The sequence below is a fragment of the Neovison vison genome, chromosome 13 (assembly GCF_020171115.1).
Source record: "Neovison vison isolate M4711 chromosome 13, ASM_NN_V1, whole genome shotgun sequence".
NCBI lineage: Eukaryota > Metazoa > Chordata > Mammalia > Carnivora > Mustelidae > Neogale > Neogale vison.
Window position 1 is genome coordinate 44,019,376 of NC_058103.1, and position 16,756 is coordinate 44,036,131.

The following is a 16,756-nucleotide window of genomic DNA, read 5'->3' on the forward strand; positions in this document are numbered from 1 at the left end:
TGTCAAATAAATAAAATCCTAAAAAAAAAAATATATATATATATATATTTTTTTTTCCTCGTGTGGCATAACCTGGAAATATCAAAAAACACCAAGAAAACCACCAATTGGCACTTTACATTCTTTTTTAAGTTTTGGGAGAATTCCGTTTTCAAGGTAGTAGGCTGACATGCTGCAATCTCTCTCCACCTCCCTGAATTTGTAGAAATTATAGAAATGATATAAAAATAATAAATATTTGGCAATGTTTGAAAATAAGAACTCTCATTTGACAAGAAACTGCAAAGAAAATGCAAAAGAAGAAAGAAAGTTAAAAACCACAATGCATGATTTTCAAAGTGTGGTCACCAAACCCACATCAGCATCACTTGAAACTCATTCCAAATTGCAAATTCTTGAGCCCCATCTCAGACCTAACAAACCAGAAATATGGTAGGAATATATGAATTAACAATTTGAATTTAACAAACAGAAAATATCCATTCCCTTCAATTGCTTGGGATATTTAAAAATATTGACTACTGGCAACCAAGGAATTGAAGAAAATTCACTGTTGTATTTGGGTTAGAGTTTACTAGAGCTGCATTGTTTTATTACTTGCACAGCTAGCAAGGAGAAAAACTAGATGCCCAGGGCTGAAAAGCCTGCACAATTTAGATGGTGATCAACACAATTCATCGACCTAAGAACAAATTCCCATTTTCTACAACTATCATCTATAGATTACAACAATACCATGTTTTAGATATTTTGAAATGAATACTGCTTTAAGCAGATAAACAGAAGCTCAGTATTTTGGAAATGAATGAAATCCCAAGAACTCTGTATTGAATAGCTCAGAAAGAACCTGCTCTTAATTCAAACTCACGACTTCTTGATTCTTCATAGCAAGAGAATGCATAAATGTAAATAAGACCTTCACCTACCTCTTTGACTCTGTTTCCTGTGTTCCTGAGATCACCAGAAAATAAGTATTACCCAATTCTTTCTCATTTTCTAACTGAAGAGGATAAGAACTAGCCTGGTAATTTGAGATTTCAAATCACTTCATTTAATGAACTCATTTCCTGCCACAACTCACATTCTTGCTGATAAATCTTTTATTCTAAACCAAAACTAAATGATTTTGTTGTTGTTGTTGTTTTTAATTTCTTCCTCCTAAAGTCTCCACAAACTCTGGAGATTGGTGTCATACAAGGCATATTCACAGACCAAATGCAGTATTAGGAAACAATACTTAAGAAATCCATGATTTGGCTGCCTGGATGGCTCAGTCAGTTAAACATCCAAATCTTGGTTTCTGATCAGGTCATAATCTCAGGGTCATGGGGTCAAGCCCCACGTTGGGCTCTGCATGGAGTCTGCTCCAGATTCTCTCTCCCTCTACCCCCACTCCTCTCACTTTCTTGCTCTCAAAAGAAAAAATCCATGATGTGAAAAATACACACTCCAAAAAAAAAAAAAAAATCTCTTACCTTAAAGGAAATAAAGTTACATAAAATTTTCATAAATTGGTGATATTTAAATGTCCCTTTGAGGAATATGCCAAATAAACTGTGGCATATCCATAGTTAAAAATGAAGAAAAGAAAAAAAAAAGCTCCATGTATAAATTTTAAAGCTAATGTTGGGCAAATAAAGCAAATTGAATGATTTATATAAAGTTCAAAGACATGTGAAATACATACTATTTCTGGCTACACATATATATGTTAATTGTGTAACATGAAATTAAATGATAAACATCACCTTTGGTGCAGTGGCTACCTCTGGACCAGGGCGGGGTATACAAGCCTTTTAAACTGTACCTTACTTTAAAAAAAAAAAAAAACAACAAAACAAAACCTTAAGCAAGACAAAATGTTACTTGCTATTGAAAGGATACTCATAGTTTTTTTTTTCACCATGATTTTCTGTATGTCTAAAATACTTCTGATTTTTTAAAAATTAAGAACTGAAAGACAACAAAATCCTCCCATATCAAAATCTGTGGGATGCAAAATAGTACAGAGAACTTAGACTTAAAATGAATTAGAAAACAAGAATTGAAAATAAATTATAAGAACAAGAAGTTGGCAAAATGCAGCAAAATAAACAAAAAAGACAATGTTTTTAACATTTTTAATTCACTAATCAATGAATGAAATATAAACAAAATACAAGTAAGAAAGTGCTGATAGTTGCCCAGTGTTGGGGGAAAAAACATGCCAGGACAAGCAGCTCTAAAATTTTTGGTCTTGGAAATCCTTTATACTTTACAAAGCTTTTTTGTTATTTCTATAACATTCAATGTACTAGAAATTGAAACCAAGAAACATTTTAGATGTTCATTTCTTATTTTAAAATAACAACATAATGAGTATGTTTTTGTTAAATGTAACTTCATTTTCCAAAATAAAACCAACCAAAAAGATGTAGGGAGAAAACTGGCATTACTTTACATGTTTGCAAATTTCTTTACTACATGGTCTAATGGAAGCCAACTACTTCTATGTGCAATCTGCTGTGATGTGCTGTCTGGGTTGAAGTATATGAAGAAAACCTGGCCTCTGGACACAAATAACATGTCGTTGGAAAGCAGACCAGCAGCCTTTCAGACCACTGTGGATGTTCTCAGACATAAGAGCAAAACTCAACATGTTATAATCACAGATTAATTACAACATGGAGTCTGAAACCCCATCAGTGAGCTTTTGGCACTGTTACACTGAAATCCGTTAGAATGGATCTCGTCACCATGCATGATTTTGTGAACACTGTGTGTTGGTCATTCTCCCCTCCCTGTCGGTTCTTCTCAACCTGAGTAATTTTCTTAGGGCTTCCTGCCTCAATCGGCTGCAGTGGTGGCAAGGGGAGTCACTAGAGACAGAGAATACAGGACTCTCTCTCTGGATGTTCCTTTCCTCTCTCAGGGATCTGCTTATAACACACTGGGAAAAGGTGGACAGTTGAAGATGGAAGAGAGAAATATAAAACTGTCCCAAATTGGAACAGACCATGTTATGAACTTCTTGCCACTTCAGAGGCATAAAGATGAATGTGTATGGATTCGGATGTTGAGGGAGGGGACACAAATTAATAAGATTGGACAGAATCCTTAATTTAATAATTTAAAAATTGTTTTAACTTTTACAAATTCAAACATATGAAGAGGTTGAAAAATAATTACACATTTTTTCCAAGGAACTAAGCTGTGAAGGCAGAGGAGAATGGCAAGAGAAAGGAAGGATTTCTGTTTTCTTTTTTCAGATGGCAGAAACACAGGTATATTTATAGACAAGAGCCAAGGAAAAAGGTTGAGAGATGACATGGTATCTGGCCTTCCGATCAATTTTTCAGTGCTTTGCTGAAGGCAGCCAGGTAAGCCCTGAGGTAGTCCAAATCCTCAGGCCACTCATCACTGGCCATGAGCAGCCTCTTCCGTTTACCTGTACATACTTTAGAAACAGTATCTGGTATACACGGGATGATATGAAAAGGCATCACTTCAAATAATTCTCAAACTATAAAAATGAATTTCATCCATTCATTTGTTTCAATACCTGAGCACAAATAAGTGTTAGGCACTTGCTCAAGGTCAGGAAAAAGCAAAGAACAGAAGAGAGGATTCCTGCCCTCATGCAGCAACTTTCTAGCGGGAAGAAGAGGTGTGACCAAGTATATACTGGAGGCTATAAACACCGTAACAAAAATAGGTAGGTGGATAGGGAGGCAGGGGGGATACTGGATGATCCAGAAAGACCTGGTAAGAAAGGTGACATTCAGATTTCCAGATGGTGAAAAAGCAAGCCATGACTGATATCTAAGAGAAGAAAGTTTTAAGTAGAAGCATTACTGAAATAGCAAGGAGACCACAGTATGGGGCACCTTGGTGGCTCAGTGGGTTAAGCCTCTGCCTTTGGCTTAGGTCACGATCTCAGGGTCCAGGGATTGAGCCCCACATCAGGCTCTCTGTTCAGCAGGGAGCCTGCTCCCCCCACCCCCGCCCCGCCTGCTGCTCTGCCTACTTGTGATCTCTGTCAAATAAATAAATAAAATCTTTTAAAAAAAAAAAAAAAAAAAGGAGACCACAGTATGGCCTAACAGACACTTTCATATTCAGTAGCACAAGACAGCATTCAGTGGTTGTTAGCATCTGTAGGGTTCAGTGCTTGCATCAAATTATCTAATTAATTAGAACTTCCTCAACAAAAAAATAACACATGCAAATTATATAACACAGTGCCTGACAAGAAGGACACTAAAAAGTTACCTATTATTGGTTAATAACAGTTAAGTATAAAAGCAGAGCTCTTCCACCAAAAGCTGGAGTGGTGGGTCTGAAAGCTAAATTCTTGCCTCGGCCTTTCTGCAGCACACAGCACTGCTGGACACAGTTCACAGCGCACAGAGCCACACAGAAGACCCAGAACTCCCCTTACAGAAGCTGTATGAGCAACAATACCTATCTTACCTTGTCCAAGAGCTGCAATTAGTAACTGTGTTCTAAATTATGTTCATCGGTATAGCTAATGAGATCTGCTAAAGCACAATGAAAATTACAGCAAGTTTGAATAATAAGCATCCCTTTATTTGCTGACGCCATTACAAAAAACGGATTACATTAGCAACAAAAAAGTGTTTTCTTGAATTGAAGTCAGAGGCAGTTCCTCCCCCCCCAAAATGTTAAGTAAAACAGTGTACAACATCAGTATTAAAATGTTAAATTTTATATTGTCTTTACCACTTTTGATCTTCTGAACAATTTTATTGAGCAAAATAAGATAAAAGATTACATGTTTATTTTATCTTCAGGAATGTAAAGGTCTAATTATTCAAACAGTTTTTTATTATAAAACTAAACTCTGAAGGTGTCTACAGAGTTGGCTTTTTTTTTCTCTCTTTAAATCAGTAGTCTAACAAGGATTAGAAAAGACAAAACTCTGTTCAGTGTTTCCGACAAAGTAGAAAGGGTGAAAACATAAATAAGGCTTTAATTTGGCAAAATATAATACAATGCCTTCTGTTATCCTTGAATGAACAGTTTCCCAGTTACTTCACTCTGTAAAAGATCAGAAAGAAAGAAATTCATTTTAGAAGAAGAAATAAAAGGCAATCAGAAGACATTTGTCAAACACCAAACATACATATTCTATTTGATCCAGCATGGCTCTTTCAACTAGGATCAAAGCAATTATACTAATGGTAATCAAAAACAAGAGAAAAATAACAGGAATCAGAAGTTTTTGAGGTGGATTTAAAAATATGAGTGAAAACCTCAGACCAAACAGTAATGTGGGAATTTAAAAATACCATTAGAAAATTTAAGAGAACATTGGGAATCCATTTTTGTTAGTTCTACTCAAGAAAATATAAAGCTAATGAGATGAGTAGCACTGAAATTTACAACTCTCCCCCATGAATAAAAGTTTCAGACAGAAATTTTCTGAGGTCATATGAAGCTTTCCAAGTCAGATAAAATGACTGTAAGAAATTAAACCTCAAAAGTCATTAGAGAGACTAAAAAGACTTAACCAGATCCAACATATAAATCCTGGTTTGGGAAAAATAGCTAAAAAGATACTTGCAGTATAAATGGGGAACTTGAACATGGGTTTAATAATGGGTAATTTTATGTAACTACTGGTTTTGTTTGGATGTGATAGTGGTACAATGCATTTATAACAGAATGCTTTTGTTCTCCAAAGATGCATACCCAAGTGCCTAGGAATAAACTGTCAAATCTGAAAGGTACTTTTAAACAGTTTGACATTAACCAAATACATACATGGAAAGAAATGAAGAAGGTTAAGGATGTATGAGAGTTGCACTATTCTTTCAGCTTTTCTTTATGCATGAACTTTTTCAAAATAAAAAGGGAAAAAGAATGAGAAAGCGAAAAAGTGAAGTTATCACTGGCTATTATGTTCTCCATTAAAAACAAGATTAACCCTGGATCAGAAAGTCTACATAGCCCACGGGTACAGGACACTTTAAGTGCTATGTAAACACACCACAGAAAATGAAAATGAAAATCAGTGACAGCCAAGTGTAAAGTATAGAAATAAAAGCTACTTTTTACTCTGGAACACTAGTCCTTATACTTCAACACCACTATAAAAGAACATCCTTCAGAAACAAGAGACAACTACATCATAAGATCTACTTGTCACACAGAACAGGGAGAGCACGTACATATAAAACACATACACATACACAAAACATCACCTCAGTTTTTTCTGGGTAACACTAAGAGTCTCTCCAACTCACTATTGCCAACAAAATACTTTAGAAAAAAGTCAGAATTGACAACCCAAAATGTAGGATGCTGGCAACAAAGGATTAGACAGAATGAGGAGGAAAAAAAAGCATCAAAAAAAAGAGGTCAGGGCACAGAATGCCTGAATTACAAAAGAAAAGTACTCACTAAGAGCACAGGCCCTGGGCAGAGATCACCTCAATTTAAATCCCAGCTCACCCAGCCACTAACTGCATGACCTTGGGCAAATTATAGAACCTCTGAGGGTCGGCTGTAGAATGGCAATTAAAAAAAAAAAAAACAAATAACAACACCTACCTACCCACTGCCCTGGGTTGCTGTGAAGAATAAGCAAATGACCACAAGTCAGAAGCCTCTCAAGCTTAGAGTGATACTCATAAAGTGACTGCTGTTAAAAATCAACCTCCTCCCTCCACAGGATTCCATAAACAGGACCTGAGTGTTACAGTCTGAGTGTTTGTGCGTACCCCAAAATTCATATATTTAAATTCTAATCCTCCAGTGTAATGGCATTTGGAAGTGGGGCCTTTGGAGGACTCCACCATCATGAATGGGATTAGTGTCTTTCTGAAAGGGACCCCAGACAGCTCCCTTGACCCTTCTGCCACGCATGGACTGTCAGAAATAAATGTTATTTAAGCCACCCAGTCTATGCAATTTTTGTGATAGCAGCCCAAACAGACTAAGACACTGGAGTAATGAAATCTTCTGATATGGTCAGACATATAGTTTGAACACTTAGAAGACAAGCAAATATGAAAGAAATATAAGGAAAAACAGATATCTGGGAATAACAACAACAAAAAGCATACTATAAAGTACTAGTATTGTTAGTCCAAAGCTTAAAAAAAAAAAGTACTAGTATTGTTAGTCCAATTCATCCTTTGTATGAATTCCTTTGTAATTCATACAAAGGAAGGAAAAAGATGACAATCTTCTATTTTTGGGATGGGGGAGAGGAGATAGGAAGACTTCCAAAATAAAAGAAAGGTTAAAGTTTTATAAATTAAGGATATAAGGTCAATACACATACCCCTACAGCTCAGAGAAAGGCTAAGTAATGTATATTAGAATTCAGAAAATTAAATAACTGCACATTATCATCCCATTTTTGCTTTTTTTTAAGATTTTATTTATTTATTTGATAGACAGATCACAAGTAGGCAGAGAGGCAGGCAGAGAGAGAGGAGGAAGCAGGCTCCCTGCTGAGCAGAGAGCCCAATGCAGGGCTCAATCCCAGGATCCTGGGATCATGACCTGAGCTGAAGGCAGAGGCTTTAACCCACTGAGCCACCCAGGCGCCCCCCATTTTTGCTTTTTAAAAACTGTTTTTCCCTTAAAAAATATGATATATACTTGCTGTATAGCTTAAAAAGAAGCAAGTTTCCTGACATCAGATATTAACGTTTTGATGATTAATAAGCTGTATTTCCAATTTAATCATCACGTAATAGTGGGTTTGTTTTTCTCATCCAATATATGTACTAGTTTTAAAAGAGTTCACAAGAGGGGTGCCTGGCTGACTCAGTTGGTTGAATGTCAGACTCCTGATTTCGGCTCAGGTCGTGATCTCAGGGTTGTGAGATGGAACCCTGCATCAGGTTCCACACTGGCCATCCAGCCTGCTTAAGATTCTCCCTCTCCCTCTGTCCCTTCCCACCACCCCCTTTTTAAAAGGAAAAAAATAGTTCACAAGAGGAAGAATACACCCAGCTAAAAATGATGGCTGAAGTTAAAAACTGGGTAACAACCTATTTAAAGGGTACAAAGAAGGCTATGGAACCAAGGAAACTGTAGGGAGGGGTTACCACCGCCAATGCCAGGTAGAACTTACAGAAGAAAGAGTTTTCAAGTGCCTAGCAGACGCTTTTCTTCATACAATCCATTCTATCCTTCACATTGCACTGCTGATGCTCAACCACCTTTCCACCTGCCAAATTTGGACTGAGGTTCATTAGCTGATGAAGAGTTATCACTTAGAAAAGCTGCCAGCCAAACTATAGTTTGTTTAGCTATGTTGCCAGGATATACATATTTAACAAGTTACTACAATTTCATAAATCAAAGAAGAACTCTAAAAAATAAAAGTGTTATACTAGCAACAATCAGTAGAAGTCTCAAATTTAATATGAAAATGACCAATGTGGAAATAGGTTCGTTAAGACTTAGTATGAGCAAACCACGTGTTTGGGAAGAAAAAGAAACACTAAAGAACACCTTTGAGGTCTAGAGAGATACTACTGATAAGGTTGAAAGGCACAGGGTAGGAAGTAATCTTACAATTTTTGAGGCTCTCAGAAATGAAGCCCTTTCCTTATCACACCAAGGCCTATGGGATGACTTCAGCCTATTTAGCATATAACTATTTTTAATCTCTTATACTGGAAATTTATACTTTCAGTATCAAAACAAAGGCCTGTATTAGATCTAGCAATCAGGAAATCACTAATGACCTCAGCAAAAAAGTTTTCATCGGAATGCATTCTAGTGTACACAGAGCTGTTAAAGCAAGTAAAGAAGTAGATACTGTGAGAATAGTTTCTTATTTTAAGAATCTCTGTTAAACAGTAATGTTAAAAAAAAATTAGCGTGGTAACTGAAGGAAGTACAAGGTTAAAATAAGACATTAGAGTAGGTTTTCAAGACTGAACAGAAAGAGCATGTGCAGAGAAGAGAATAAGGCTGAGAACATGGGAAAGAGAGTTACCAGCGAAGCAGGAAGCAGATTACTTTCTAATTTGGAAAAGGGAGGTAATGTGGCAGAAGTTTAACTGTAGGTGATGGAGAGGTCAGCTTACTAAGGATAAATGATTAAGGTGTAATTATTTTTGCTGACAGGTTAAAAGAATGAGCTGCATTTTTCCACAAAATCTTATGGAGGTAAATGACCTGATTAGCTTTTTATTTAAAGATTTTATTTATTTATTTGACAGACAGAGATCACAAGAAGGCAGAGAGGCAGACAGAGAGAGAGATGGAAGCAGGCTCTCTGCTGAGCAGAGAACCCAATGCGGGGCTCGATCCCAGGACCCAGGATCACGACCCGAGCCGAAGGCAGAGGTTTTAACCCACTGAGCCACCCAGGCGTCCCCTGAATAGCATTTTAAAGGAGAGTTTATGGTAAGGCAGACCAGAGGACAATTAAAGTGAGATAGAATGCCTCTATAACCAAAACGGTGATACATCCAACTTTTCCAGGACACCTAACCTATCAGGAGGGCAATAAAATTTCATAATATGGTTTAGTTAATGATAGGTTTAAAAGTGAGGTTTCTTTGATTACCTTATAAGCAGACTTAAGTAAAAACTCAGTTTCCAATTTTAAAAAAACTGTGATGACTTGATTTTCAATTCAGTATTTAATCTCAGTAAAAACATTTAACTTTATTTTACCAAGTTATTAAAAAAAAAAAATCACAGAGACTTTACCAAAACTAAGATCAGGATAAACTACAGAAGCAGCTGCCCATATTATGCAATGAATAAAACCTAGGTAAACAAGTCGTAAGAGAGCCTGTTTTATAAGAAGGTCAAAGGAGTCAAAAAAAGGTCCCCCCGCCCCAAGCTGTGAGACCAAAACATGGAAGAGATGAAAATAAAACTCTAAGAAAGCTAAACCTGTTATTTGCAGGGGCTGAAAGAGAGAAAGGGAATATTTCAATGAGGGCAACAGGAGCTCTGGTAGTCCTGGTAAACCCTCACTACAAATACACACATTCTGTCAATTAGCCCTAAACAGACAATAGTACTTCAGTTACTCTTACCTAATACCTGGTAGTGTTCTTTCTCCTTTGTGAGCTGTTGGTTTACTGCCTGAAGCAACTGCTGTAACTGTGTGACAGTCTGATTTAGACTTACAGACATCGTCTCCTTCTCAGAAGACTCCTAAAGAGAAGAGGGAAGAGATGAAAAAACTCCAAACATAAGGAAAAGGCATTTGCAACCTAAAGCAGAAAATATTTTATTGTTTTAGATACAAACATGAGAAATCTTGAAAATGACAAAAATTAACAGCAAACACTGTTTCTATATGTGTTTTTTATCTAGTGACACAAATTAGGTTGCACCAAAGAAAGCTACGTTATGGGGTGCCTGGGTGGCTCAGTGTGTTAAGCCTCTGCCTTCAGCTCAGGTCATGATCTCAGGGTTCTGGGACTGAGCCCCACATAGGACTCTCTGCTCAGCACAAGCCTACTTGTGATCTCTGTCAAATAAATAGATAAAATCTTAAAAAAAAAAAAAAGGCTATGCTATATCTTTAGGCCAACAAAGGCGAAAATCCAGACTCTGATTAGTAGTTGTAAATCCATTTCTCCTCTCAGAAAAAAAATCTGCCAGGAGAGGACATTCTTAACGTAAAACTAAGTTCACATATACTGAGCTCTAAGTGCTGGGCAGCACCGTTTTAAGTGCTACGTACTACTCTTACGTGTTTTAGATAGTAACTCATTTATTCCCTTCAAAAATCCTACAGGTTTGATGCTATTATTATGCCCTTTCACAGATGGGGCAACCAAAGTACACAGAGGCTAAGTAAAGTTGTCCAAAGTCACACTGCTACTAAGTAGCAGGGTCAGGATTCAAGCATAGGCAGTCTAACAAAGCCCACATTCTTCAGCAATATACCTTAATACTTCCAACACAAACAGTACAATTAAAGTACTATCTTACTAAGCTAAAGTGACGTTAATAAAAACATTAATTAAAAAAGTGCATTTCAGAGATAGAATATCTGGAAGAAAAGACAACCTTCGGTAAGAATCTAACAAAACTGACAGAAGTATATCATTTTTTTTAGTCAGAGACAGATCTCACACATTTTTATTCTTCATGTAATTTACAACAAGGTAATTAGCCTAGAGATCTGGGGTAAAACAAAATGCATACCATTTCTGGGGAAACGTCACTATTCTCAATAACAGTAGTGTCTCCAGCAGCTTTTACTATTTTCGACTGGATGAGATCCAGCGACTGTTGAGCCTGTAAGGAAAGCAATATGGTAGCCTCTAAATACTACAGTGGAGTATTATGAGGGATAAAAGGAATGATTTTCTTAGGTATTTTGTACAAGACTAAAGTTCATCTCAAAACACAATGGACAGCCAATCTACTCCATTTTTTCCTTCCAAAATGAAAACAGTTCCCTCCCTGACCAGATTATAAAAACATATGCTTGTTTTAAAAAATTCAAGCAATAGAGGATATGTAAAAAGACATTAAAAGAAGAAATAACCACAGTTGATATTTAGGTTAACATTAGTCTAGATCAAGCATCAGCCAAATCTGGCCACAGCCTGTTTCTGTATAGCTCACAAGCTAAGAGTGTTTTTTACATTTTTAAAGGGTTGTGTTAAACACACAAAGAAGGGTATGTGAGAGAAACCATACATGCCCCACAAATTCTAAGTAGTGGCTTTGTTCTGACCCTCTTTTCCAGATCCCTCTTGTATACATATACACGCTAACAGAAAACTTGGGCCGAAAATTTCATATAAATGGACTTTTAACATACCTGCTATTTTATACTCACTTATTTTACAAAATATTTTGTTAATATTTTATATCAATAAATATTTATGTGCATTTCTAATCAAGTGTTGCACAGTATTTCTGGCCTATAGATATGGGGCAGTACATGGTCTTCTACGGTTGCATTAGCAATCATAAATAACATGGCCCATCCATATCTTTGAGCACCTGTTTAATATCCTTAATACTTGAGAAACTAAACTGCTAGACTAAACCTGCATGTATTATATTTTGATCAAGAGGTCAAAAAGTTGGGGCGCCTGGGTGGCTCAGTGGGTTAAAGCCTCTGCCTTCGGCTCAAGTCATGATCCCAGGGTCCTGGGATGGAACCCTGCATCCGGCTCTCTGCTCAGCAGGGGGCTGCTTACTCCTCTCTCTCTGCCTGCCTCTCTGCCTACTTGTGATCTCTGTCTGTCAAATAAATAAATAAAATCTTTAAAAAAAAAAAAAAAGGCAAAAGTTAAAATCACCTATCAAACTAAGTTCAGATTGCTCATCCTTGACAATGTATCATGAACCTACGTTTGAGCAACCTGAATTCACATTTTATCTACTGGTAATAGTAACACCAAAATAATCTGAAGCAATTCTGAATTCCTACACTTATTTTTTCATCATGCTAAATGTACTCTTTGGATTCCTAGACTTTTACATAACAATTAGGAGCTATATCATACAAAACAAACAAAAATATTTCTTCCAACCTTTAAAAAAGTGACATATTTGTTTTCCTAATGACTCCCACAAATACAATCATAGAGCTAAAGCAGCTCTGATACAAGCATATGTGACTTGCACTATTAAAAATACCTAAAAACAGAATTAAAAATAACTTGCCATCCTAATGTAGAGAATAAGAAATGTAATCTTAAAAACTACACCCCCAAAAAACAAAAACAAAAAAACCCCTCCCTACCTATATATGAGGTTAAAGAAAAGTGTATCTCCACAAAGAAATAAATGAAAGGAACAAATTTCTGAAACATCAGAGGTCTACACATTTTGGATCTATAAAAATCAAAAGAAACATACTCTGTAAGCAACTACAAAGAAAATCCCAACAAAACAATATATGGATGTAACCCCATTTTTAAAAAAGAGTACCTTCAATTACACTTAAAACTTAATCTGTACTTTATAAAGTAATTACTTATATAAATGTGTTGAAATAATGAAGCAAATTAAGAATAATCGAAAAACAAGTCAGAAAGTAGTTCCAAAAATGCAACAGCTTAAATTTATAAACACATTAATATGAACAAAAATCCAGAATTAGCAGTATGTTTACTTAAGATTCAAGGCACAACAACATAGCATGGTGATATGGCATCTTTAAGACAAGCAGTGTCTTACCTTGTGCAAGTCACCAGCTACCTTCTGTCTTTCACTTTGTTCAGTTCTAAGCTTTGTGAGTGTTTCATTTAACTGTGTCTTTAACTGTAAAAATAAAGGACCACAATTAACTTAATTTGCATCCTTCTTTGATTGTGCTGAGACCTCTAGAAGAATGAATGAGAAAGAATGGGATCGCTAACAGTTATTATGCACAGTGGATTAGCCAATATGCTGCACCAGATGTATAGAAAAGCTAAGCAGTGGAGGTTCCCATCTGGAAAGCTAAATATAAGAAAAGCTACAGAAACAAAGTAGGGTTCAGAGTAGAAAACTGTAAATGTAAAAATAAAACCATCACATTCCAGTAAAGTGCCTTTTAAAAGTATTACTATTCACTATTCATAAAGTACTTCATTCATATTTAAATTGAAGTAAAAGGCAAGTAGGCCAGAAATTTTACTGATTGGTTTTTTAAGGACTTATGACCTATAGAGTTAACAGTTAATTGTGTAATATTTTTAAAAACATTGAATGGAAGATTACAAATCCAGTAAAATGAAAACTTCAAAAATTTAAATGTTGATCATCCTTTAAAACATCACTAAAGAAATCAGTGCAAGACCACACGGGCCTAATTATACAATAAACAATGTCGTAAGATACACTTCTCAAGAACCAATTTGTCCCAACAGTTACAAAGTTCTATAAACTCTAGTGCCAATATGTAATGCCTCTTCTCGTGATAAATGCTCCGATTAAATATGAATGAGGGAAATGGACTACACTGACAACAAATAACTTAATCTTATTAAACTCATCAAGTTAATTGATTTTCCCTAACACTGATAGGCATAATATCCGTTTCTGGAGACCCAAAAGGGAGAAATATAAGATACTAACCTTTCCAACAGGAGAAAGGATTAATGAGGGACATTCCATTTGGAAATTTTATTTGGGGAACTCTTATCTAAAGACCCAAATGCTTCAGGTTTTGCTCTTTCACTTAACTCTATTTAGTACATCAGAGTACTACTCCCTTGGCCCCCAAACATACAATGTATGTATAAGCAAACAAAATTATTTTATCTTAAAATGTGCCAACAGTCATCCTGAGCAAATGGAACTAAAATAAAAATTATGAATTCAAGGCAAAAATAAGAAAAAGTGTCATTTAAAATGGCCCCTTAACAGAAGTAAAGAGGCAAAAATACAATAAGAACATTAGGCTGAATTTAACCATAATCCTATGGGTTTGATGCTACTGTTGGGGTCAGCTACTAAGCATAAAGTTAAAAGTAAAAATTCCAACAACTGTAGTTAAAAATGATTTTTAAAAAACACATTATAAGGTAAGGCTTATGCTTGCAGCTATGGCATAATCACTGTCCTGATCTGTACAATATATATAACAAGCATATGTATAAAACTAGTCACATGTTGCAGTGGGAATGATTCAATTAAATAAAATGGAGAAGATAAGTAAAACCAAAATTTTATTTCAAAAATAAAGAGAGGGACTCTATGTATACTTTTCAAAGAGCCCTACCTTGAAAACTCATTTCCATAAAGCACTGCCGTAACACGGAAGACCAACCACAACTGACTGAGTTAAGAAGTTTTATTTGATACACACAGCACTACTAAGAAAATTCCAAACTGGGCAAGACTTGAGGTGAGGAGAAAACTAACTATAATCTTTTAGAGTTTATTCAGATATCCAATTTAGTCACATGTTGTATTAATATTTCAGTCACAGAAAGATGACGATTGTTTGAAACATACAATGAGACAGTAATATTTATGTAACAGCTAAGAAGCAGTATGAATTTGTAAATTTGCCAGAATCCATGTAAATTTCCAGAAAGTTTAAGAATGGGAATACAGGGTACTCTGTCATTATAAGGCATTTAGCTATCCTTAGTTAACTTTAAGTCTACAGTTTTAGAATTGCTATACTCTAAATACTATGTTGATGATAAAGACTTTCACAAGCTTGTTGTTATCTATAATTTGTAGGAAGACCAGTTAAAATAAGCAGCTGGAATTAATTATTGCCCTTGAATGAAGAATATGTATCTTCAACCTTCAATAATCTCCTTCAGATTAGAGAACAAGACCAGTTAACTATCAATCATTAACTCTAAAAAGAGAATCTTCACAATTCAGCCAATCTATCTTTATTTGTTTCACTTCTTTATTAACTGAAAATAATGCTGTCCAAAGAATTAAGTTTTACAAAACATGAATTTTTTTCTGGAAAAAAGAGTTGCAAGCCAAACATGCCATTGTTAGGAGCTAAGAAAGAAGGATCATTTTAGGAGTCAAGAAAAGAAAGATCAACTTAGGAGTCATCAGAATATGAAGATTATCTTAAACTTCAAAAATGCCAAGCTAAAGATGTTAGCAAGGAGAAAAAGTTTGGATGGTTTCTCCACATGTCAACACAAGTGTTTTCAGAGCCTACTTGATACCCAGTGGAGAACAAGCTTCTTACCAAATTTAGCTCTTCATTCTGTCTTACTGCTTCAGAATATGAATCATCAAGTTTTTTCTGCAATTCAGTCAACAGATCTTTCAGCTGCAATGAAGTTAGAGTTTAAGATTGATCTCCTTATGATATCCCATGTTTTGTACGCTACTTGGAAGCTCTGCCACAAACAACTTACACTGAAATATTTTATCACTATTACAAACTTAATTTAAATTGAGAAGCAAGGTCAAAAAATTCTTTAAGTACCTCTCTGACTTCTGTAACATAGGTAGATCGTTCAATTTCTGCCTTCTCTAGTTCCATTTCCAAATGCTCTCGTTCTCTTCTCAGCTAGCAATGCAACAAAGAAGAAAATGTTAACACATTTAAGAATTCTTTTCATGATGCTATGATGCTCCCCCATAATGGAAAGTTATGGAACTTACAAATATAATATCATCTCAAACACTACCCAAGATTTTTTTTTTTTTTAAGATTTTATTTATTTGACAGACACAGATCACAAGTAAGCAGAGAGGCAGGCAGAAAGAGAGGAAGGGAAGCAGGCTCCTCGCCAAGCAGAGAGCCTGATGCAGGGCTTGATCCCAGGATCCTGGGATCATGACCTGAGCTGAAGGCAGAGGCTTTAACCCACTGAGCCACCCAGGCGCCCCACCCAAGATATTCTTAAAAGCGTAACAACTGCATCATTAAAGAAATCTTAAAAAACAGATCTTAAGACAATGCTTAATGCTAAAAATGAGTCCACAGGTTATAAGTCAAGCGATGAAATAACATACATTTTCAATATCTTTATTTTCTCTTCTTAATCGCTCTAGCTCTTGTTCTGAAGATGTGACTGACAACTGCATCTGAAATGTGAAACAACTATATGACCAAGTAAATCAAGAATATAGAGCTGCTATCTTGGAGAATTTTAATCAGACACTTCAGAGATTTTGAAATGCGTCTCATTCTAAAGTCATACTGAATTTTAAAAGACCTTGAAAGTGAGAGCATGACATTTAACTTGATTTATACTGTCACCAAAACCTACCCCATTGGCATATTATATTAAGGCCTAGCTAGAAATGCTTACTTTTTTTTTCTAATCTAATAATTGGCTATATTTAATCCCCAAATGCATTAACATAGAATACCACA

General features: G+C 35.6%; 1 protein-coding gene across 8 annotated transcripts in view; it reads right to left on the reverse strand.

The window, feature by feature from the left end:
- Positions 1-4,547: 4,547 nt before the first annotated feature.
- Positions 4,548-16,756, reverse strand: part of KTN1 (kinectin 1) — a 108,017-nt gene continuing 95,808 nt past the window's right edge. For 5 of the 8 annotated variants that reach the window (XM_044230913.1, XM_044230914.1, XM_044230915.1 and 2 more), the window contains 7 exons: positions 16,393-16,464; positions 15,860-15,943; positions 15,617-15,700; positions 13,141-13,224; positions 11,146-11,238; positions 10,023-10,143; positions 4,548-5,040 (listed from right to left, as the gene is read on the reverse strand). In XM_044230913.1, the coding sequence (XP_044086848.1) occupies positions 5,036-5,040; positions 10,023-10,143; positions 11,146-11,238; positions 13,141-13,224; positions 15,617-15,700; positions 15,860-15,943; positions 16,393-16,464 (543 nt within the window). In that variant the 3' untranslated portion in view covers positions 4,548-5,035. The remainder of the gene's footprint in view (positions 5,041-10,022; positions 10,144-11,145; positions 11,239-13,140; positions 13,225-15,616; positions 15,701-15,859; positions 15,944-16,392; positions 16,465-16,756) is intronic. The other 3 variants (XM_044230919.1, XM_044230920.1, XM_044230917.1) reach the window with 1 other exon arrangement.